Consider the following 25,867-nt stretch of genomic DNA (forward strand, 5'->3'; position numbering starts at 1 on the left):
AAGGGGTATCAGAACACCTAAAAGGGTTTTATCCTTGCGGCAAGTGTAAAGACTGTGCTTTTAGTAACAAGGTATTTACCTATGCAATACCAGACTTGAAAGAACCAAGAAAGTTAATGAAATTCATGAATTGACTCACGACCCACTCAATATATTGTCTAATCTGTCCATGTGGACTGAAATATGTAGGAAGTACGATCCACGCAACCAAGCAGTGTATTTTGAAACACATGAGGGCGATCAATAATAGAGATGTGACTTATCTGGTGGCCAGGCATTTTGAGCTATAGCATCAGAGCAACAGAAATCAATTACATTATTTTGCCCTCACTATGTACCACAAGAAGTGAGAGGCCGTAATAAAGAGCTGAAGTTAAGAAGGTTAGAATCATGCTATATAATTGACTTGCTGACAAAAGCACCAAAGGGTCTGAATAGCAGAGAGGAACTGGGGGTTCACCTATAGTGAATATAATATTGTCCATTGGAAGCCCATCCAGGTTCAGATATTGAACACAGGAAAGCATAAAAACGTATCTGTTTCCGTTATAGGGCGTATGAAGTTTGATGAGAGAATTGGGTAAATAGCCCATATAGGGCAGGATGGTCAAATAAGTGGAATTCATTACACTCCTATAAGGAAACAAATGAATTTTGAGAAATTGGACCATATAAAATTCTGATAATGGAAAAAATGAATGAATTATATGTAGTATGAATTATTAAACACTCCAAACTTGTGTAAATACACATATTACAAGATGGCGCTGATTGTAATTGTCTGTCTTCGCTGTTGCCAGCATGATGAAATGTAATGGTATAAAAAAAGTGAAAAATATGGCGGCCGCCATCATCGAAAAAGGCGCATTGCTGAAACGCGTCTTAATGTCAGTGCACTAAGAATCCAATAAAAGGATTTTACTTTCCTGACAGTGTGGGTCTTAATTTTCCGGAGCTACGTATTATTGCGAGCGCACCCTCACAGGACCTGGCACCCGCCCGCAAGTGCGGGAATTTAGGTGCGATTGGAGCTGAACTATATATATATATATATATATATATATATATATATATATCAGGCTCTTGCTTGCACCAACGAGCAGGAGGAACTCGAACACGGACACGTGCCTCAAGCTGCAGCCCAATCTTCGATCTAGAAGCTGCCTGCTTGTAAATGCTTTTTGCAGTCCCAGTCACCACTGCCTAACGCGTTTCAAACAATCTTCATCAGAGGCTTAGGAGAAGGAGAAAACACGCCTATGCCAGACTTGCGGTATTTAAACTTTATTAATTGCGCGCCATGAATCAGCTGCTCGTATGAGTCTGCGCATTGCATGTTGGTACCTGCAGTCCGGAGGGATATGAATATCCCCTTTCAAAGTCCGTGAAAATATTCTGCGGGCAATTGAGGCCCTCCGATGGGCCTTAACAAACAGGTAGGATCCTCCTGCTCGTTGGTGCAAGCAAGAGCCTGATATATATATATATATATATATATATATATATATATAATCGTAAAACGGATCAAATGTGAATTGATGGCATCAGTAAAAACTTAATGAGTAGTTCTATGTCGATAAAGGAGTGAGTAGACCCACTGGAGGGTTGATAAAAGGCCTATACGTATGAAAGGATTTAAATATATAATGGCTGGAAAAATTAGTGAGGTCATATTATGGATGTAAATGATTTGCATCCTTAATGAATCAATGCCCACTGGAGGGCTGGACCTCAATTATTAGCAATGGCCTGCTACTCACTATAACGATATGAACCACATCGTTGTAATATTGCAATTGATTTTGATTTTAATCAGAAGTTAATGACAGATATGAAGAAAATTATGTTTATACATTATCACACATGCAACATTTTCCAATTGGATGCTATATTGGAATTTAAGTAATGATTTAGAGTAATACCTGTATATACAGTTTGAATTTGAAGTTATATAGACAGCTTAAGGAATGTTTTAACGAAAAAACTACAGATACCATAATGCAAACCGACATATTACAGGAAGTGATGTCGACCTGTTTAAATAAGATGAGGAAATGCCGCGCATTGTGTTGTTTCTATCCCTGTGAGCAAGGTCTTGGCGGAGACCGAAACGCGTAGGGGTTGCTGGCATGCTTTGAATAAACACCTGATGGAAAAGCACGACAGATTGGACGGAAATTATTCTCGGATAACTGCGAGAGGAATCCCATCAGGGCGGGACTTTGAGACACTGTATAACTAAGTGAAATTTCTGCTGCACCTCCGTGTGAGCCATAACCTGTGAGCAAGGGCGAAAGGACGCCTGAAACGCATTGGGGATTTGATGGCAAAATCTTACTGTGTCCACGAAGTTGGTATGTGATGCTGCCTTGCAAATAAAAGTGTCGACACACGCCGTGTGTGGTGTCTTCAATTGTGGGAGCCTTTTCGTTTGGAATATTGAGCGGATTGCCCAGGTCGCGAAGACGCCCCCCTACTGAAGTGTGGGTCCGACGCCGTCACTAATACGGCGCAGATGGAACGTCGTGTAAATTTGCGAGGGACACTACAGCATTGCAACAGCTTTGTGTGTAACACAGTAACCCACCGTGGTTTTACAAATGATATGAAGGAGATCAAACAGCGGTACCTATTATGGGATTATTCATTGAAAGACTCATTATACCACAATGCACTGAGCAGACACGCCTACAGGGCGGGACTTTGAGACACTGTAAAAGTAAGTGAAATTTCCGCTGCACCTCCGTGTGAGCCATGACCTGTGAGCAAGGGCGAAAGGACGCCTGAAACGCGTTGGGGATTTGATGGCAAAATCTTACTGTGTCCACGAAGTTGGTATGTGATGCTGCCTTGCAAATAAAAGTTTCGACACACGCCGTGTGTGGTGTCTTCAATTGTGGGAGCCTTTTCGTTTGGAATATTGAGCGGATTGCCCAGGTCGCGAAGACGCCCCCCTACTGAAGTGTGGGTCCGACGCCCTCACTAATACGGCGCAGATGGAACGTCGTGTAAATTTGCGAGGGACACTACAGCATTGCAACAGCTTTGTGTGTAACACAGTAACCCACCGTGGTTTTACAAATGATATGAAGGAGATCAAACAGCGGTACCTATTATGGGATTATTCATTGAAAGACTCATTATACCACAATGCACTGAGCAGACACGCCTACAGGGCGGGACTTTGAGACACTGTAAAAGTAAGTGAAATTTCCGCTGCACCTCCGTGTGAGCCATGACCTGTGAGCAAGGGCGAAAGGACGCCTGAAACGCGTTGGGGATTTGATGGCAAAATCTTACTGTGTCCACGAAGTTGGTATGTGATGCTGCCTTGCAAATAAAAGTTTCGACACACGCCGTGTGTGGCGTCTTCAATAGTGGGAGCCTTTTCGTTTGGAATATTGAGCGGCCTGCCCAGGTCGCGAAGACGCCCCCCTACTGCAGTGTGGGTCCGACGCCGTCACTAATACGGCGCAGATGGAACGTCGTGTAAATTTGCGAGGGACACTACAGCATTGCAACAGCTTTGTGTGTAACACAGTAACCCACCGTGGTTTTACAAATGATATGAAGGAGATCAAACAGCGGTACCTATTATGGGATTATTCATTGAAAGACTCATTATACCACAATGCACTGAGCAGACACGCCTACAGGGCGGGACTTTGAGACACTGTATAAGTAAGTGAAATTTCCGCTGCACCTCCGTGTGAGCCATAACCTGTGAGCAAGGGCGAAAGGACGCCCGAAACGCGTTGGGGATTTGATGGCAAAATCTTACTGTGTCCACGAAGTTGGTATGTGATGCTGCCTTGCAAATAAAAGTTTTGACACACGCTGTGTGTGGCGTCTTCAATTGTGGGAGCCCTTTCGTTTGGAATATTGAGCGGCCTGCCCAGGTCGCGAAGACGCCCCCCTACTGAAGTGTGGGTCCGACGCCGTCACTAATACGGCGCAGATGGAACGTCGTGTAAATTTGCGAGGGACACTACAGCATTGCAACAGCTTTGTGTGTAACACAGTAACCCACTGTGGTTTTACAAATGATATGAAGGAGATCAAACAGCGGTACCTATTATGGGATTATTCATTGAAAGACTCATTATACCACAATGCACTGAGCAGACACGCCTACAGGGCGGGACTTTGAGACACTGTATAAGTAAGTGAAATTTCCGCTGCACCTCCGTGTGAGCCATAACCTGTGAGCAAGGGCGAAAGGACGCCCGAAATGCGTTGGGGATTTGATGGCAAAATCTTACTGTGTCCACGAAGTTGGTATGTGATGCTGCCTTGCAAATAAAAGTTTCGACACACGCCGTGTGTGGCGTCTTCAATTGTGGGAGCCTTTTTATTTGGAATATATATATATATCTATATATATATACATACATACATACATACATGATAGAGACATCTAGTGCAGATCCCTTACTTTTCAATCTTCTCCAGGCACGAGACTGGATCAGGAAATGTTTTCTCACAGAACATCCGCTTGTCGGTAGAGGGCTCCGCGCAACTGGGAATCGACAGCTTCCATCCAATGTGACATTGACGGAGTCCACATAACTTCTTTGCCAACGTCAGTCCCTTCTTTTCCATGCTTGCAAAGCAGATCCGGAGTGGTTAGGGGGTGTTTTTCAGCCCATGTTGACATTTTGTTGAGGAAACAGTGTGCTTTTTGCGATGTATTGGGGGTTTAAACACTGTGAATCTTGTGACTGACGGTTGTCGATCACAGATCCTCATACCATCTCTTTGTGGCACTTTGGAGAACACCATGACTCCGAGGAGTATGGTTCCTATCGGCATCTTTGGCCAAAGGCATTGAGAGAGTGCTGTATTAAACTTCTGGTAGCGCACCTATCATAGGTACCGCAGCGTCGTCAGTCTTCGTCAAAGTCCAGAGACCAGTAATTTTGGTTGCGGAACATTCACTGAAGTCCACCCCACACCTCCCTAAAAATCCTGAAGCTGGGGCGACTAGCCCAAACGCGGTAATATTACATTTCCCTGCATGAAGTCTTTGGGCCCCTCTTTGGTGTGCCTTTGAGCCCCAAGGAGGGGAGCGGTGCCCTCACTGCATCCTCGCCCGCGGGTTCACGCTCGGTGACAGATGGGATCTCTGAATCCATTATCATATAGGAGGCATCGCAGAACAGCCGTACAAGGCTCACACCTTCATGGTCGGGTAGCCAATGACGTCGGCAGTGCATATCAACGACAGACCCATTACTCTTTCCAATATCGATATGACTCCGCAACGGCGTCGGATGTGGCGCCGATGGAGCCGTCTGTTTTAGCCAACTCTCCATCTGCCCTTATGCAACCTGTTTCTGCTTCTTCTACCAGAATGCACAGTTTTGCAGGTGAAGGGGAGAATATAGGGTGTCAAAACACTTTGGACAGTGCTGTCCAGCCTCTTTTGGAGGAAAATTGGCTGACTGAGCTGGGTGATGCTAGTGGACTTGAGTCCTCTCCAGTTTCAGATTTCCTTTTGTCCACCTGGTATGGCAATGGAGGTGATTTTCTCTTATGCGGTGGTATTGAGGAGGTCAGCTGTAGTTTTAGGTTGGCAACTTCCTTGGATGGAATTGCCCATGAGCCCTTTGGTGGATGTTCTTCACCAATGTGAGACAGAGGTAGAGCCTTTACTCCCTTATAATGAGTCTCTACATGACCTTTTATTAGGAGCTTGGGCGAAATCTGTATCATGAGTTCCAGTTGATCTGGCTGTAGCCCATGGAGAGCAAGTTTGTCTTAGCAAACATCCCACCACAAAAGAACTGGTGGTACTGGCAACTACAGCTTCGCTGGACCCCAGTATCCTTCCCTTGGTTCCACCAAATAAAGAGTCCAGATGGTTTGAGCGTTCTGGAAGGAATGTATTCTTTTCCATTAGTTCACCATTGAGGTCGTTAAACATGGCATCTGTTTTGGGCAGATTTTCTCATGCTTTATGGGCCTCTGTGGTTCATTGGCTGCCTTATCTTTTGAGAGGAAGTCAGGAGTAAACTCCTACAGGTGGTACAAGATGGTCGTGATGCAGCGAAATTCACCATAAAATGTGGTATGGACACCACCAATTCTGTGATAAGAGCTATGGCTCAGTCAGTTGGTCTGGGCAGACATGCATGGTTGTGTCAGTCGGGGTTTTTGGTGACTGTACAGGATAGCCTGTAAGATATGCAGTTTAATGGTGTACATTTAATTGGTGAACATGCTGATTCAGCTTTACGGCGATTCAGAGCTGGTTGGTGTGACAAAGCCACCTAGTCAGGTCTTTGAATGTTCTGGCGAAATTTTCCTTTTTGATGTGTGTGAAAAGAAATTTTTATACATGACTGAGTTGCAATATATATTTTATCTGGTTACGACCAATGCGGTGTTTCTGCTTAATGGAGAGGTTTATGGTCGTTTAGATAACCTAGCGGTTCTTTACACATTGTTTTCCTGTCATTTAGGATTATAGGAAACGTATGGGCTGCATAATTATTTTCAGTGACGATATATTCTTCAAAGTATGTTCCAACATAAGTGAATATCTTGATTATTATTTACTGCTTTGTGAAGAAGTCGTGACTTTCTCCTTCAGCTCTGTCGATGATGTTTATTTTGGTTTAATTGAAACTTGATATACAGGTCTTGCAGTTTGCACTACTATGAAGAAGAGCTCAAGAGTTGATACCTTCACGGTATGTGATATTCTCTATGTGGAGTATCTTTTGTATGCTGTGGTGAGCATTTCTAAATATATATGTGCTGAGCTGGGATTTGCTTAGCTTGTGCACAATTAGACCCTAATTTGAGGGTGCAGAGTTCTATCCTCTGGGCCAGGTTATTTCTCTGACATACAATATCATACATGTGGGAAGTTGGTACTCCTTACTGGGTTCTTGTGATATTTGTACCTTCATGGGAGTCTCAGTATGGATGTTCTGCCTTTTGATAAGAGTGTTTAATTTCAGTGATCCTCTTATTAGTCTTGGTTAATATAATGAAGTGTCTCTTATATTTTTAAATGGTATATGTGTGACATTATGCTTCATTTATGGGCATTTGTCAATAGACTGATGTGCTGTTGATGGTATAGTATGGCACTGAGGGTATCTATCCCTAGATTCCTTCTGGTATTTTCCCAGAAGGTAGCTGGTAGTACATTATTGGTTTATGTTGTTTCTGCTTTTCCCCTGGTATTTGCCTTATGTTTAGGTGATAGATGTTGTTACTTATGATTGATAGTAACAGTTCTCTACTTTTGCTGGATTTAGAAAATTATTAACTAAGTGCTTATCATCTTGTGAGCCTTAAGGCACTAAGTGTTGTGCTCTCCAGGTTCTGTCTTATAGCCATTGCTGTTTGATTGGCTCTTCTATCCCTTTGTGTGGACATGTCGGTGTGTACATGTTCCTGGAGCATGATTGTTTGGCTTTTCTGGGTTTATCTCATGTCTTGGTCGATTCCATTCCTTCTGTTATGAAGACTACTTAATATGCTTCACTTCATTTGGGGTTGGTATAAAGCTTAGCATTCATACTAAAAATTTTCTTCTTTTCTGAAGGACATTTCCCTCGAAAGGTGTACCTTTTCTTCTCTATTAAGTTGTTCATATATGTTGATCAATGAGGGAAATAGTCTCTGCCTCATAGCTTCTACTTTTTGTAGATTACTTTTATTCCTATCTTACAGGACCATTGCTCTTGCAGGGGACAACTCTTTGCATCATATAGCTGACTCTAGTTGCTTGTAGTGGTTTTCACCTAGATGACATATTTAAATTGATGTTTATTTTATGGATTGGTCAGATTCCTATGTTATGGAATCCCTTAAAATTTCCAGTTTCAGTATGGGGGATTTTTTCTAGATAATTTGTAGATGGGTCTCTAATCATAAAGTCATGTACTAAACTTGGAGATTTGTGTGACTGTTATTGTGGGGTGATAATGCATGGGTTTAGATCTCGTTAAGGGTGTGGATAGTTGTATATTCATACTGTTAGTTGGACTCTGACGCAAATTTGTCATACTAACAGGGCTATTTTTTTCGCTAGGTTTTACGACTTTGCTTACCTGGGGTTCTTTTCAATGGAATTTATGTGGTAGAATATGTTATTGCTCACCTACATTACAATGAATGTCCATCCAGTCTTTTTCACTTGGTCTAGACCAGGTTTGTTCAAGTAAGAGACTTTTAATGGTATCATTTCACAGACCCTCCTCCGGGGATGGTATGACTTTGATATCTGATTCTAAAGTAAGGAATCTGTGGCTAGATGTCTCTATCATATGAACAAGTTACTTCCTCTCGGTAACCTTATTATCTTGTAAATACAGGATTTAGCTGCAGATTGCTTAACGACTCACCCATTCTGCCCGCTCCACAAACTCAAACTCAGTCTTCTTTGGTCTCACACAGTTTATTGTGGTATTCACAGGCTAAAAACAAAAAATCGGTGATTATCGGACAGAAGGGTGTATTTTATTTTAGCACACTGTTTCATTAGGCAGTTTCTATATGCGGCTCCACGTTTTGAGCGCAGAAACTGACGTCGGCGAGGGAGTTATATGGACTCCGTCGACTTCACATGCGGTGGACGACTTCGATACTTAATCGCGAGGTGCCATCTACGGATGCGTGTAAGTGCTATGGGAAAACATTTCCGGATCCAATCTCGTGCCTGGGTAAGATTCTAAAGTAAGGAGTCTGCGGCTAGATCCTGTTTCTATCAGATAATGCGTTACCAAAGGTAAGTAACTTATATGTATATATATATTTGCACATTGATCAAACTGGCCTTACGTTTTTTTCAACAAAATGGAGTGATTTTGAAAAAGCAGTAGTCTGTTGTTAGTTACCATTGTCAAAATGCCTTGATCACATGGTGAATATAAAATAAACTGTTTGACTATACAACGCGTATGTGAGCAAGGTCATTGTTTTTGCCAGAAACATGTCATGGACATGAGTGGGTTAATTAAATACATTTTGCACTGAGGAAAATTGGAGTCCGTGCCCGGATTTGACTTTCATCTGAGTTATGGGATTTGTTTTGATATATATATATATATATATATATATATATATATATATTCACTTAAAAAACCATAGGTTTCACACAGGTTATAGTTAGGTGGATATTTCTCTCGTAAAAAACCAATGAAATTCCCCCGTTATAGTTAGTTCAGATAACTATAACTCGCACGCCCGCAATCCACTGCTGATGACGTCACATATTACATCACTCATGACATGGTCAGTGGCATCACTCATGACATCACTGATGACATCATCCTTGTGATAGAGTGGCGGTCGCGCGAGTTATAGTTATCTGAACTAACTATAACGGGGGAATTTCATTGGTTTTTTACAAGAGAAATATCCACCTAACTATAACCTGTGTGAAACCTATGGTTTTTTAAGTGAATTTGCAAGGTTTTTTAAATGCTAATTCCTAACTATAACATGTGTGAAACCTATGGTTTTTTTAAGTGAATTTGTACGGTTTTTTTAAATGCTGTTATGTATTTCTTAATATATATATATATATATATTTTTTTTTTTTACCATGCGCGCACCGTGCGCGCATCCCGGGATTTTTTGTTTAAAAAATGAAATGTTTTTTTCCCCCTGGGGGGTCCTTCTGTGACCCCCTGACAAAGGCTAGGGGGTCAGGAACTCTCTTCCCTGCCCCCTTTTCACGTTTTCCACCTTTTTTCCCCCTTTCCTTTTCAGTGCGAGAGACAAAATGGCGGCCGACACTTCCTGATTTCGACCGATTCGAATGTTGACTGACATCTAACAACCAATCAGAATTTCGCTTTTAAATGCTATTTTCTCAGGAAATACTGAACAGATTGACACCAGACCTGCAAAAGGCACTTCCCTGACCTGAGGACTACCTCTCTGCCAAATTTCAAGTAATTCTGTTCAGCCGTTCGGGCTGTACCTTCGACTAAAGGTCCTATGGAAAAATGCATGGGGAAAATGCGTTTTGGGACCCCCCTTTTTTATCGGCCCCCGCTTGACGAATCACCCCGAGACTTTCAGGGTAGGAGCTGAGCGGAGCGCCCCATTAGTTTTGAAAAGTTCGCGAGGATTCGTCAACCGGCGCCAAAGTTATTCAAAATAGAATTTTCAGAATTCCTATGGAAACACGGTCCTAACTATAACAATCTACTGGCGACCACCAGTAGATAATATATATATATATATATATATATATATATATATATATATATAGATAGATAGATAGATAGATAGATAGATAGATAGATAGATAGATAGATGTATAATATGTATCTTTATGTGTATATATATATACTACAACAGACTACTGCTTTTTCAAAATCACAGCTTTTTGTTGGAAAAAAGGTAAGGACAATTTCATCATTGTGCAAATAAGGGGTACAAGGTTAAGAAATATATGCTTGGGTACAAAACATAATTTAAATATGTATCTCAAGACATGATATTCTACATTAGATAAACAAATATATTATTTAAAAACCATGTAAATAGAAACAATATGTAAAGTGCATGTTATGAAAAGTTCCTGTGGTTAACTTCAGTATTGACCAAATATGTGGTCAGCCTTGGGATGAGGCGATTAATTGTATTTAGTGTCTTCAAATATCATTGTATTAACTATATAAATATACTCAATAAATATCTTCACTTGATATACTTAAAAAACAAAATTGAGCCCATAATGAGCTTACTTGTTATTCTTGGGCCAAGCCCAGGTTGATTGAACATCAGTTAAAAATGTCAAATTACATACAATTTCCATGTCAATCTATACTATAGTACTGTGGGGTGTGTATTTACCACAAATATTCTCCCCACATTCAAAAATTATTCACCCAATTGCGACATTGCCATAATGAATCTGCACAAAGAAAACTCAGAACTGTTACTCGTGTGTTTAAACTATTGTTGTCAATGACATAAAGTGCTATGTGGTGGAGGTGCATATTGAAAAAGTGCATTGTTAGGAAACTTGTGTAGCAGCTTATGTTATGTGCAAATAATTATTAATAGGGAATTCGGTTGTCTCCTGCTAAATAAACATGTTGGCATCCTCATGTAAATGTTTTGTGCTTATAGAAAATTATGAAGATGTTCACTGGTGTTAAGGCCATATAGAATCTAATTTTAAAATAAAGCGGGTCTTTAATTGACACAGTATTTTTTCATGGTTACCTCCTCTCCTCAAAGCGGGAATTGCATCACTTAAAATTTTTTTCAAGCGATTGAGATTGTATTATGGAATTGTTTGAAATGACGCTCCACCGGGTAAGAGGGATCTGAGTTGACAATTGCCCTCAAATGTTGTACTTTTCTGATATGCACTTGCAACTTGGTACTTCCCACATATCGAAGCTTGCAGGTGCATTCCAGGACATAAACAGCATAATCAATTCTACATGTAAATAGACCTTCCAGTGTGACTGGTCTAGCTCTATAAGCTGTATGGTATTGCAATATATTCACCCCAAACTGGCAAGCCCTGCAGGAACTACATTTAATGTAACCCTTTCTATATGTAAGCCAATTGGTAGTTTGGACTATTTCAGGACTGCATTTAACCGGGGCATTATTCATTGAGAATGCTTGACAAAAAGTTATATTCATTTTTTGGGGGTTTAAAGGGCCTATAGTTGGATCAAACTAAAAGAAACACGTTAGTTATAGATTCCTTACCTTAGAATTACCCCCAGGCGTCAGACTGGATCTGGAAAGTTTTTTCGTCAGCAGTACCTCTGCGCATCGGAAGCTGGCATTGGTCGGCTCCACGTCCGTCATTGGCGTTGTGGTCGCCGGGATGACGTTTAGGTAGCTACTTAGACGCTGCCCTTGCGCGCTGACGTCAGTTCTTTCTTTTTCCGCGCCAGCCAGCCTAGATCCGGAGGGAGCGGTAACTCCAGTCACTTTTTGACTGACTTTTTTGAGTGACTTTTGTCGATGTCTTTTTTGAGTCTATGACTCCTGGTGCACGAGGGATTCCCGGTTTCAAGGCATGCAGTTCCTGACCCCGACTGATGTTGGCTACAGATCCGCACCACGTGTGCCTCTTTTGCCTGGATCACGACCATGACCCTAAGTCATGCTCCGACTGCCGGTCGATGGCTTTGAAGGTTTTGCAGGAGCGGTCCCGAAAGCTGCTTGAGTGCTGGCAGTTGACTCCATGCCATTCGAGGTCCCAGTCGCAAGGGAGATTGAGGGACCGGTCACGGAGCCATCACCACTCGTCCAAGTCATTGAAGTCTTCGCACTCGGGGTCAGGTAAGTCAAAGCACAAAAAGAAGTCGAAGAAGCATCGTCACTCTTTGACTTCTCCCCGTTGGTCTGCTGACGCAACGAGGGATGCGGGCGGTTCCCCTCCCGTGGCTCCGCGCGCAGAGCCCGAAGTGTCGGAGCGACTCCCGCCCAACTTCATAAGTTTTACGAGGCGATGCATGTCATCTTTGGGTGGCCCGAACCCACCAGCGTGCCTTTGGGCCCCGGGGACTCCGTTGGGGGCCTAGGCGTTCTATGCCGTCGGCGCCGGCCACTGCGCCATAGGCTCCCCTTGGATCCAGGCCTGAATACGGAACGGCACTGGTTGACCTCATTACACCTCCACCGGTGCTGCTTCCTCAGGCACCGAAAGCGACGCCGGTTGTGTCCCTGGCTGGCGTCTAACCCGGCCTCCATCCCGAAGTGGACCGGGAGCAAGACTGGCGTCGCCCGACAACTGATCCGGCGCCGAGCGGGGATTTTGTGCCCCTGTTCACTCCTGGGGTCACTTTTTGCCCAGATTGGCAACCTGAGGGTGAGGAGGAGGACTGGGTGGGGTCAGGTGACCCTTTAACTGATCAGCTTGAATCTGAGCACGACTAGAGAGAGGAACTGGGGGATGCCAGTGGTCTTGACACATCCCCTGACCTTGGCATGTTGTCTCCTCCTACCGTGGCTACGGAGGATGGAGCGTCATACGCAGTGGTGTTGCGTAGGCGGTTGAGGCCCTCAACCTCGAGCTTCGTACGGTGGCGGTCAGGACTAACCTCCTGACAGAGGTGCTTTAGCCGGCAGCGAGCTCTTTTGAGCCCCTGCTGCCGTTTAATGAGGCCGTTATCGACGTCCTATTGGTCACGTGGTCCAGGCCCAAAACGGGGGCGCCCGTGGATAGGATGATTGCCCAACGCCACCGCTTGGCTCCGGGCGACCCCACTTTCCTCACCCAACACCCCAACCCGGAGAGCTTGGTGGTCCAAGCCTCCACTTCCAAGAGCGCATTCCCTACCGAATGGAATCCAAGAAGCTGGACCATCTTGGGAAGAAAATGTTCTCTTCTGCCAGCTTGGGACTGCGGTCGGTAAACACCGCATGTCTTATGGGCCTTTATTCCCACTCTGTGTGGGATACGGTTGCGCAGGTGCTGCCTCTGTGTCCAGAGGAGTCCCGGACAGTGCTCTCCCAGGCTGTCGCCGCCGGGAGGGATGCGGCTAAGTTTAACATCCGTTCTGGGCTGGATACCGCCAACTCTCTAGGCAGGACGATTTCCACATCTGTAGCCCTTCGTCGCTACGCCTGGATGAGATCGACTGGATTTTCGGGGGACATCCAGAACACCTTGATGGACATCCCCTTTGATGGCCGTCGCCTTTTTGGCGACAAAGCTGACAACGCTCTAGAGCGTTTCAAGGACTCAAGGGCTACAGCCAAGTCCTTGGGCCTCTCCAGCCGCCCAGCGCAGTCTGCTTTTCACCCCTTTCATGGCCATTGAAGGGGTACGCCCCTCCCACAGCCACAGGCCGCAGCAAGTTTCCCAACCTTTGAATGGCTGGGATCGTGGGAACCGATGCCGTGGTTCAGGGGGCCAGCGGGCGGACCAGTCCACCATCCCCCCCCCCTCTGCAGCAGCCTCCAAACCCTCCTAGTCTGATCTTTCAGGCCCATCAATCGCCAGTGGGTGGCAACACCTCCCCCACTGGCGCACCAGCACGTCAGACAGGTGGGTTTGCAAATAGTCCGAAGGGGCTACTCCCTCCCCTTTGAGGCTACCCCTCCAGCCATGCCACCTCAATACCACCGCATGTCAGAGGATCACCTGGCACTTCTCCAACAGGAAGTTTTGTCTCTCTTGGCCAAGGGAGCCATTGATGGCGTTCCTGCCCCAGAAGTAGGTCGTGGTTGCTGTTCCCACTAATTTCTGGTGTCCAAGAAGGACAAGGGCCTGCGTCCTACCTTGGATCTCAGGAACGTCAACCGCTTCCTCCAGAAGGAAAAGTTCAAGATGTTGATGCTTGCTCAGGTCTTGTCTGCCCTCGACCCTGGAGACTGAATGGTAGCGTTGGACTTTCAGGACGCTTATTTTCACATCCCCGTCCTGCCTGCCTACCAGCATTACCTGCGATTCACGGTAGGCCACGAGCATTTTCAGTTTACTGTGCTCCCTTTTGGCCTTACCAGCGACCCTCGGGTGTTCTCGAAAGTGATGGCGGTGGTCGCAGCTCATCTGCGCAGATCAGGGGTTCCAGTCTTCCCCTATCTCGATGACTGACTGTTGAAGGCGGGCTCGCCCCAGGCAGTCATCTCCCACCTCCAGACTACGGCTGGCCTCCTGAATTCACTGGGGTTCTCCATCAATGTGCCAAAGTCACACCTGATTCCCTCTCGGAAGCTCCCCTTCATCGGAGCGGTTCTGGACATGACGCGGTTTCCGGTTTATCCTCCCGAACAGCGAGGCCGGGATATTCGGGCTATGATTCCGATATTTCAGCCTCTATCCCGGGTTTCGTCCGGATGACCCGGAGGCTGCTGGGCCTCATGGCCTCCTGCATCTTGGTGGTCGATCATGCCAGGTGGCATATTTGGGCTCTGCAGTGGGACCTGACGTTCCAGTGGGCACAGCATAAGGGGAATCTGTCCGATTGCGTCCAGATCTCGGAGGGCACTGCTCAACAGTTGCAGTGGTGGCTCACGAACCAGGATTGGGTCAACGGCAGATCCCTCTCCCTTCCCGAACCAGAACACACAGCGGTGACAGATGCATCCATTCTGGGATGGGGTGGCCACATGGGAGAGGCGGAGATCAGAGGCCTCTGGTCTCCGGCGGAGTCCGAGCTCCACATCAACCTTGTGGAGCTTCGGGCGATTCGTCTTGCATTCAAGGCATTCCTTCCCTCTGTCCGGGCAAGTGTAGTGCAGGTGTTCACAGACAACACCACTGCCATGTGGTGCTGCAACGAACAGGGCGGGTGGGGTCATGGACCCTATGTCAGGAGGCCCTCCGCCTCTGGACATGGCTGGAACATCAGGGCATATCCCTGGTGGTTCAACACCTGGCAGGTTCCCTGAACGCCAGGGCGGACGAACTCAGCGGCAGGTGCATGATGGATCACGAATGGCATCTTCACTCGGAGGTGGTGCAAGGGCTCTTTCGACAGTGGGGAGAGCCTTGGTTAGATCTATTCACCACCAAAGAAAACGAGCAATGTCAGCAGTTCTGGTCGTTGGAATTTCGAATGCGACACTCGCTAGGCGACGCTTTTCTTCGCGAGTGGAGTTGCGGTCTGTTGTACACCTTTCCGCCTATAACACTTCTGCCCAGAGTGCTGAAGAAGATCAGGAGCGACCAGGCCCAAGTCATCCTTGTGGTTCCGGAATGGGCACGAAGAGTTTGGCATCCCGAGCTGCTCAACATGGCCATCGATCCTCCGACCCCTCTGCCTCTTCGGGAGGATCTTCTGTCGCAGCAACAGGGGACGGTCCTCCACCTGAAGCTGTCCATCCTCCACCTCCTTGCGTGGGGATTGAGTGGCGGCAGTTGACGTCTTTTGACCTGCCTCCCGAAGTTTGCGATGTAATCTTGGCAGCCAGGCGTCCCTCCACTAAGACGGTATACGCCTACCGGTAGAACAAGTTTGTGGCATGGTGCACAGCAAAGGCTGTGGATCCCCTTTCTGCCCCTCTTTCTGAGATTCTCTTGTTTCTTCTCTCTTTAACCCAGCAGGGCTCTGCTCTGGGCACTTTCATAGGCTATCTTTTGGCCATCTCTGCCTTCCTTCGGCTTCCTGATCAGCCTTCTCTTTTCAAGTTCCCGGTTGTTAATCGCTTCTTGAAAGGCAAAACTCATCTCCTTCCTCCTATCCCCTTCGTTATGCCTAAGTGAGCCTAAGTGAGCCGCTTCACAACTGTCCTTTAAGGCTTCTGACACTTAAAACTGCTTTCTGGTAGCCATCACATCTGCCAGGCAGGTGAGTGAGCTCCAGGCCCTTTCCTCAAAGTCTCCTTTCCTGTCAAGGTGGTTCTCAGGACTCTTTCATCCTTCCTGCCCAAGGTTTTCACTGCCTTTCACATCGGGCTGACCATCACTTTGCCCACCTTCTTTCCGCCTCCGCATTCTTCGAAAGAGGAGGAGAGGATCCACCGTCTGGACCCAAAACATGCGCTTTCTTTTTATCTGGATCGCACAAAACAGTTCCGGGTAGATGAACAGCTCTTTGTTGTCTACGTGGGCACCAAAAAAGGTCGGGCAGTACACAAGCGGACTATCTCCCGATGGGTCATTTTGTGCCTATTATTCTCTGGCAACGAAGGAGCCTCCAGTGGGACTGTGTGCCCATTCCACCAGGGCAACTACAGCAACTTCTGCTTTGGGACGGGGAGTTCCTCTGAATGACATTTCTCAGACAGCTACTTGGGCTTCGTTGCACACCTTTACCAAACACTACTGCTTTGACAATCAAGTCCGGAGAGATGGCTTCTTTGGCCGTTCTGTTCTCCAGGACTTTCTGGTGTAATCTTGGTTCGCAGACCCACCTTCGGTGTTGGTATTGCTGGGGTATCTATTCTAAGATAAGGAATTCATAACTAACGTGTTTCTTTCAGATGAACAAGTTACCTACCTTCGGTAACAATATATCTGTAAGAAACATTAGTTAGTTATAGATTCCTTACCGCCCCACCCATCCTCCCCATTCTGCGAACTGATTTCTGGGGTTAAGGATGTCCTTTCAGGGCCCTAGTTTTGTGCACCAGTGGTCAGTGTCTTGCATGGCTCTGCGTTTCTGGCAGGAAAAGTCGTGTACAGAACTGATGTCAGCGCACAAGGGCGTTGTCTAAGTAGCTACCGCAACGTCATCCCAGCGACTATGACGCCGACAACGGATGCGGAGCCGACCGATGTCACCTTCCAACGCGCAGAGGTACTGCTGACGAAAAAACTTTCTGGATCCAGTCTAACGCCTGGGGGTAATTCTAAGGTAAGGAATCTATAACTAATTAATGTTTCTTACAGATATATCGTTACTGAAGATAAGTAACTTGTCGTTAGCACTATTGTCCCTTACTTGTTTATAATAGATCTTATTTGTTTTTCTTGTTTACTGTAGGTGGTGATTAGTCTAATAATAGTCTCCTCACTATCATTATTGACTTGAAGGTCTCGTTTCTTTTTAGTGCTAGGATTGGCCCCAAATAGAATGGATTCCCTAGTCTTTTTGTTGGAGATATATATATATATATATATATATATATATATATATATATATATTACCTACTGGCGGTCGCCAGTAGGTAGTTATAGTTAGGACCCTGTTTCCATAGGAAAACCGCAACATTCTATTTGGAATAACTTTGGCGCCGATTGACGAATCCTCGCGAAATTTTTAAAATAGGTGGGGCGCTGCGCTCCGCTCCTACCCTGAAAGTCTCGGGGGGATTCGTCATGCGGGGGCTGAGATAAAAGGGGGGTCCCAAAACGCGTTTTTCCCATGCATTTTTCCATAGGACCTTTAGACACAGCCACAGCCCGAACGGCTGAACAGAGTTCCTTGAAATTTGGCAGAGAGGTAGTCTACAGGTCAAGGAAGTGCCTTTTGTAGGTTTGGTGTAAATCTGTTCAGTAGATTCTGAGAAAATAGCCTTTAAATCAATATATATATCTGAGCCAGCTTACGGTGCGCTTACCGTACGCGTACGGTGAGTGCGCAAGCGCGATTCTGATTGGCTGTTCGATCTAAGTAAACATTCGAATTGGTCGAAACCAGGAAGCGGCGGCCGCCATTTTCTCTCTCGCACTCTGAGGGGGGCTGCAAAAACCAAGACCAAAAACATCTACAGGGGGAGTATATTCAGTTCTTAAACACCCAGCATCCATATATGTGTCCCCAAACAACCCCCAAGGCCAAAAAAACAAATTTAATTTTTTTCGAAAAATCGCCGATTACGCTTACCGTACGCGTACGGTAAAAAATTTATTAAAAAAAAAATTATCCACACTTTCCCCACCCCGTGTGCAAATGGTGCCCGTAGGGCACCATTTGTGCACGGCCTATATAATTAAATGGAAAGTACAAATGAATAACGTTCACAACGAAGCGCACTCACTGTTCTATTTTGAATAACTTTGGCGCCGGTTGACGAATCCTCGCGAAATTTTCAAAACTAATGGGGCGCTCCGTTCAGCTCCTATCCTGAAAGTCTCGGGGTGATTCGTAAAGCGGGGGCCGAGAAAAAGGGGGGTCCTAAAACGCGTTTTCCCCATGCATTTTTCCATAAGACCTTTAGTCGCAGCTACAGCCCGAACGGCTGAACAGAATTACGTGAAATTTGGCAGAGAGGTAGCCATAAGGTCAAGGAAGTGCCTTTTGCAGGTCTGGTGTAAATCTGTTCAGTATTTCCTGAGAAAATAGCATTTAAAAGCATATCAATATCTATACGCGCGCACCGTACGCGCACTGTGCGCGCACCCTGCCGTGCGCGAGCTCAATTCTGATTGGTTGTTAGATGTCGGTAAACATTCGAATCGGTCGAAACCAGGAAGTGTCGGCCGCCATTTTGTCTCTCGCAGTCTGAGGGGGTGAAAAAAAAAGGTGGAGAACGTGAAAAGGGGACAGAGTTGACAGTTCCTGACCCCCTAGCCTTGGTCAGGGGGTCCCAGAAGGACCCCCAAGGGCGAAAAAAACTTTTTTTTTTTTTAAAAATCGCAAGGTGCGCGCACGTTTCGCGCACGGCGAACCGTGGGTGCTCGGTGCCCGAAGCGCACCGAGCGCCCACAGCGTGCACGGTGCGGGAAGCGCACCGTGCGCGCACGGTGAAAAACCTGAAAAAATAAATAAATACATAACTTAGCATTTAAAAAACCGTACAAATTCACTGAAAAAACCATAGGTTTCACACACGTTATAGTTACCAATTAGCATTTAAAAGACCTTGCAAATTCACTTAAAAAACCATAGGTTTCACACATGTTATAGTTAGCTGGACATTTCACTCGTAAAAAACCAATGAAATTCCCCCGTTATAGTTAGTGCAGGCAACTATAACTCACGCGACCGCAATCCTCTGCTGATGACGTCAGATATTACATCACTGATGACATATGTGTCTTTATGAAAAATAAATATTTGTAATATATGTATAGCTAAAGATTAATGGAAGAAGACATGGGTAAATAAGTGTCTAAATACAGTGATGTAATATCTGACGTCATCAGCAGAGGATTGCGGTCGCGTGAGTTATAGTTGCCTGCACTAACTATAACGGGGGAATTTCATTGGTTTTTTACGAGTGAAATGTCCAGCTAACTATAACATGTGTGAAACCTATGGTTTTTTAAGTGAATTTGCAAGGTTTTTTAAATGCTAATTCGTAACTATAACGTGTGTGAAACCTATGGTTTTTTCAGTGAATATATATATATATATTTTTGTGAAGAGTCGTCAAAACGGCCCCAAAGTTATTAGCAAAACAAAAATATGCCTATCCTATGGAAACTAGGTCCTAACTATAACTAATAACATTTCTGTGCTTATATCTCTATATGTGTTATAAATATATATATATATGTATATATATACTCTCAATTTATTGTAATAGTAAACTACATTATATCAAATTAATTGAATGTTAAATACTTTGGGCCTGATTTAAAGTGCAGAGAATAGTATTCACTCATTCAGGGTGACAGAGTAAAATACTGCATCACCCTTACGGACTATCCGCATTTAGAGATGTTTGCCAGCCCCGCAGACATCTCTTAACATTGGTGGGAATCATCGCCACAGCATTTCTGTCAATGTGTTAAAAGTTTGACAGGCAGGTCCGTCAAAAATGACTGCCACCCATCAAACTTTTAACAAGTTTTGTCCTAAACCTGTATTTTATTATTAAAAAAGCAAAAACTATTGCCACCACACCAAAGGAGTTCTCTCCAATGGTATGAGAGTCATTATTTTTTTAATTACTGTCCTTCGCCACCAGGTAAAACCTGGTGATGACAAACAGCAAAAAAGTATACAATACCCTGCACTCTAAATCAGATGGACAATGTTAAATGTGAACCTCCTCTAGCCAGTACCCTGTCGAGCCATCGGAAGAGTATGTCATTGATGGAGCCGGAGTAGTTTCCATCACTGTCATGCTTAAGGTTTGCTCTCCTGTAAATTGGGGTAGCGGACTGAGGGTTTGGCAGTGAGGGTACTCCATTGCAGTCATGATGGAGTACCCTAGCCGCCAAACTGTAAATCAGGCCTTTATTTTTAAAGCATAATAAATATTAGGTTAAAAATACCTTAACATTAGTCTTATATAATTACTTTTTTTTTTGATAAACAAGTTTTATTGGAGATTTTGAAAAACACAGCAAAAGAAAACATTGCGCCTGACAAACCACCACTGTACAATCACACAGAGTGAAATCACGTCCCCCTCGCCCCCACCCGAAGCCCCGTCCCCCACCCCCACCCCCGAAGCGCCCAATCACGATACATTGCCCAACCACTTCCCCCATACCCTACGATATTTCTTAGGGCAGCCCCTCGCCTGATAGAGAGTACGTTCCTGGGCCGCACACCAGTCCACCCCAGCACTCCATTTAGCCAAAGTAGGCGGCCGTGGGTGTTTCCATGCCGCTGCAATGTCTCTCTTTGCCACCATGAACGCCGTCATAAGGAACAGTTTCTCTGCACGTGTGCCATGTAGACCATCCGTGATGCCCAGCAGGGTGTGCCTAGGATTGTGGGGCACCTCCCACCCCAACACCTCCGTGAGGTCAGCCTCTATGCCCCTCCAGTAATCTCTTAGGTCCGGACAGGACCACACCATATGGATAAAGTCGGCCGGGTCAAAGCCGCAGCGGGGGCAAGATGCGGTGACAGAGAGGCCCGCGCGGTTTAGACGCGCCGGTATGAGGTATGCAGTGTGTAGATAGTATATCTGAATCAGCCGCAACTTGGCAGAGGCCGTCACCAGCCGGGGGGCCATAAGGGCGTCCCTCCAGTCCACCTCATCCAAGGGCCCCACCCAACCCTCCCATCTTTCCCTCAAACCGTCCTGAACCGCAGGGGTATTGTTAATAAGTGAGCGGTGTATACGGGAAATACCCCCCCTCCCCAGGTCACCCAGCAAGACCTGAGCTTCGGGGGGACTGTGGTCTGGCAATCGAACATCTAGAGGAGTATAGGTGCGTATGGCATGGCGCAGCTGGAGGTACCTATAAAACTGTGACGAGTGAAGGGAGAAGCGTTCCTGCAGCTCTGCGTATGAGCACATGCGCCCCCCCCCGCCAGATGTCCCCCAGCTGGAAGATTCCGAGCAGGTCCCATGATCGAAAGCCCTCCAGGGCAGTAACGTCCCGCAACCGCGTCCCGTGCCAAAGGGGAGTGGCGCGAGTCAGCCGCCCGGTCCACCGGGTATGGCGAAGCGCCGCTCGCCAGGCCAAGAAGACCGCCCTAGTGATTCCGGGGCAAGAAGCGGGGATGGGAGCTCCGTATAGCCGATCTAAAATGCAGGGAAAACCCAAATCGGCTAGTTCCAACCTGTAAGCCGGGTCGGACCATCCCCCTCCGAACCAATCGTGAATGACGAGAAGGCGAGTGGCCAAATAGTACAGGTAGAGGTTGGTCATACCCAACCCGCCATCAAAGGTGGGTAGACGACACGTCGACAAGGCCAACCGCGGCCTTCCACCGCCCCAGAGGAATCGAGTCGCCAACCCGTCCAGTTCGCGGAACCAAGGCCGCGGATAGGACACGGGGGTGTTTTGTAATATATAAAGGAACCGGGGGAGGATCATCATTTTGTAGAGTGCCACCCTCCCCAGCGGGTTGAGCGGGAGCGGTTGCCAGCGCGTCAGGTCAGCCTTGGCCTTTTTGACCAGGGGAGCCACATTGAGGGCCCAGCTCAGTTCCGGGAGCAGAGAGACCCAGATGCCCAGGTATTTAAAGGACAGCCGACGGAGGGGAATCCTGTCCTGCCAGTCAAAGCATTCCCGAGAGGGGTGCAGAGGCACAAGGACCGATTTGTGCGAGTTTAAGTGAAGGCCAGACGCGCGGCCAAAAAGGCACAAGAGATGGAGGGCACGGGGACCAGATCGCGCCGGGTCGCTAAGGTACAGTAACACGTCGTCTGCATAAAGGGCTATTCTGTCGGGCGCAAGACCCGGCCATTCCCAGCCCCGAAGAAGAGGATCCGCGCGGACCAGGGCAGCAAGGGGTTCCATAGCGAGGGCAAAAAGGAGGGGCAACAGTGGGCACCCCTGCCGCGTCCCCCGACCGATCCGGAACGGCTTTGACAACGCCCCGTTAACTAGCACCCGGGCACGAGGACACGCGTAAAGGACCCGCACCATTCCGACAAACTTGGGGCCGAAACCCATATGAGTCAGGACCTCAAATAGATAGGACCACCCAACCGAATCAAACGCCTTCTCGAAGTCGGCGAGTAGGAGCGTGAGATACGGGGATATGCGGTGGCGATGAGCCAGGGCCACGTGAAGTCGACGGAGGCAATGGCGAGTACCTCGGTCCGGCATAAAGCCACATTGGTCCGGATGCACCAGGCTGGGCAGAAAGGGCCGAAGCCTCTGTGCCAGGACCGCCGCGTAGAGTTTGATGTCCGTGTTGATGAGGGAGATCGGTCGGTACGCTGACCTATCACAAGAGGGCGGCGCGGATTTGGGCAGAACCACAATCGTGGCCATATCGGCCTCTGGACGGAAGGAACCGCGTTCAATCGCATCGGCATAAAGGGCGCGCAACCGAGGGGTCAGAAGGTCCTTGTAGGCGGCGTAAAATTCTTGCGGGAATCCGTCCGGTCCCGGGGTCTTCCCCGCTGACGTTTATATAATTACTTTTAAGTAATTATACAATATTTTGTTTTATTTTTTAAGTTATTTTACTTACAAAATTAAATAGGTATTCATTTTTTATGGGCAGAAAATAGGGGTACTAAGTAGTAAGGAGTTTTGGGGCTCAGGGATGAGTAGTGTGTAGGAATAATTAGGAGTTTTTAGGTTTCAGGAATGGGTTGTGTTTAGGTATAGTACGGAGTTTTTAGGGCTCAGGGATGGATTGTGCCTAGTGGTAGCAAAGGGTTTTTAGGGCTCAGTAATGAGTAGAGTATCGGGATAGTAAGGAATTTTTAAGTTTCAGGAATGGCTTGTTTATATGGGTAGAAGGAGTTCTTATGGCCCATAGATGGGTTGTGTATAGTAGCAGTAAGCTAACTTAAATGTATGAGAAGTGGTATTTTAAAATTAATATGAATTATATAACTTGCAAAAAGTGATTATTTTATAATATAAAAAATAAATAATTTAATTAGAAGGTTAAAATTACAAGTATAGTTATGAAAACAAAACGTTCTAAAAATATAAAAATGTTAGTGTTGAATTTCTTCATATGTGTATATAAGTGTATATTTATATTTATGTATATAATATACAAATGCAAACTTAAATTAAGTGATATATATCTAAAATTAATGTTTGATCAATTAAATTGTAAGGGATTAAAAGTAATACCTGTTAAATAAATTACTACGGATGTAAAGACTTGCAATGTAAAAGTATTCCATCTGATCAAGCAAGGAGGTACATGCTTACAAATCATATGCGAAGAAAAACAGTGCTTGTTGACTAGGTCAGTCCAGCACAGAATCTCCTTGAATGCAAAACTGCCTTGGTCCACCCAAGGCTGGGCAGTTATATTCAGCAGGTCAGTGGAGAACGCTGTGAATGAGAGTTAAATCGTTACATGGTATTCCCTCTTTGGACTGAAACACCCTCAACCTCTTCACAACAAAGGACAAAAAGAAATGCCACTTGTTTACCATCAGGCACTGACAACCCAGAATGAGAGGAGATGCATTTCAGTTTCTAGCTCCTGAGCACAATGAACACAATGAAGGCTTAAGTACACATGATTTAAAGTGCGCTGAGCATTCATTTACAACTACTGCTGATGTGCGTCAGCTCCTTTACTTTTGTCATGCAAACTAATCAAAGCATTTCCACCAGTATAAAAACTTCCTGTGTAAAGGGACCTAAACATTCCTTCGGACTGCCATCTGAATGAACCAGTCATTCTTAAATCATTTTCATAACCACTCGATGGGGGCTAAAAGAGCTCTGCACTCCCTCGACATCAGATGTCTCAAATTCTGCTTGGCTGGGACTCGTTTCTTCAGACAAAATGATAACTATTTGGTTCCTGTGGTATCTCAATAAAGCCAAAGCTCTGTTTAAATAAGGAATCACCAGATGGATTTCGGTGACAATCACATATTGACATATAAAAGCCAACAGACTCATGTCCACAGGAGTCAGAGTACATCCCTCAGCAGTCCTCTACACTGGGGTCCCTCTAAGTTATGAGTAGAGTAGTCACCTGGAAAGATTCTACACCCTACTGTTTGAACGTGAAAAGCAGAGAGGGGACCTATTGTTGAACAGGCAGTTCTGTGCAGTCTTTGTCAATAATGTAAGTCTGTTCCTCCTTCCAGTAGATATGTTGTTACTCATACTGCTTGCGATTCAAGCATGTGCACCGATGAAACCTATCAATGCTAGAGAAAGAATAAGTTACTTACCTGTAACTACAGTTCTCTAGTATTTATATTTTTCATAGATTCACATGCAGCCCTTTCTCCTCTCCACCTAGACGCTAACTGGTTGTTTATTCTTGCTCATACAAGTGTTGTAAAATCTGAACTAGGATGGCCTTGGTTGTGAGGGAGTTTAGAACACATCACCTCATTGGCTGGAGTTTGGGCTGGTTTCAATGAGGTGGTAGGGCTAGTAAGCTGGATGCATTTAAGTTTGTTTTTATTGCTGATTGATATTATGCTCTGCTATAAAAGGTGCCCAGAGACTTCCACTTTTTCAACGGGGAATGATTCAAGCAGGTGGCTCCATGAAGAATGGCAAAACTGCAGAATTACAGTTATTTATAAGTAACATATGTATTTTCTTTAGCTGCCTGCATTTTCCTTTCTCTGTGATATAACATGATCTGATGCATTACTCCCCAGGTGAGTGGGAAAATGCCTGCAATGAGATGCAGAGAATGCTCATCGTCCGTTCCTTACGGCAGGACAGAGTGGCTTTCTGCGTGACTTCATTCATAATCAACAACTTGGGTTCGAAGTTTGTGGAGCCACCAGTCCTGAATATGAAGTCGGTGAGTGTTTTTAGCATTGAAAGAACGAAACCCTTTTTCTTCAGTCCCTAAGCATGCTGCACATGATAACTCAATCTTGTATCACTAATGCCATATAGCGCCCGGTAGATGATTCATGTATATCTCTTGATTACATTGTGCCTGTAGACAACCCTCCTCTTTGAATAGGGCAACACCTGCTATACTGTGAAATTATATTTTTTAAAAAGCAGAAAAATACTTTTAATCAAAATAAGTATAAACTTTTAACTTTTAGCTTATGATTACAATTAGGATCAGATTTAAAATCAGCTTGAATGCTACAATAAAAATTCAGATTACATTTTACGGGGGTGGTGGGTGGATGATTCCAGGGTTCACGCATAATGGGACAGGACCCAATTCAGTGTTTGGCACGTACCTGTCAAGGGGCTACACTC

The 25,867-nt window shown here is 45.6% G+C and overlaps 1 protein-coding gene across 1 annotated transcript in view; it reads left to right on the forward strand.

Annotated features, from left to right (window-relative positions):
• DNAH2 (dynein axonemal heavy chain 2) overlaps window positions 1-25,867 on the forward strand; it is a 2,945,517-nt gene that overhangs the window by 2,591,878 nt on the left and 327,772 nt on the right. The window contains exon 77 of the mRNA XM_085638712.1: window positions 25,300-25,448. Coding sequence (XP_085494838.1) covers window positions 25,300-25,448 — 149 coding nt within the window. The remainder of the gene's footprint in view (window positions 1-25,299; window positions 25,449-25,867) is intronic.

This window comes from Triturus cristatus, chromosome 12, assembly GCF_964204655.1.
Source record: "Triturus cristatus chromosome 12, aTriCri1.1, whole genome shotgun sequence".
Lineage (NCBI taxonomy): Eukaryota > Metazoa > Chordata > Amphibia > Caudata > Salamandridae > Triturus > Triturus cristatus.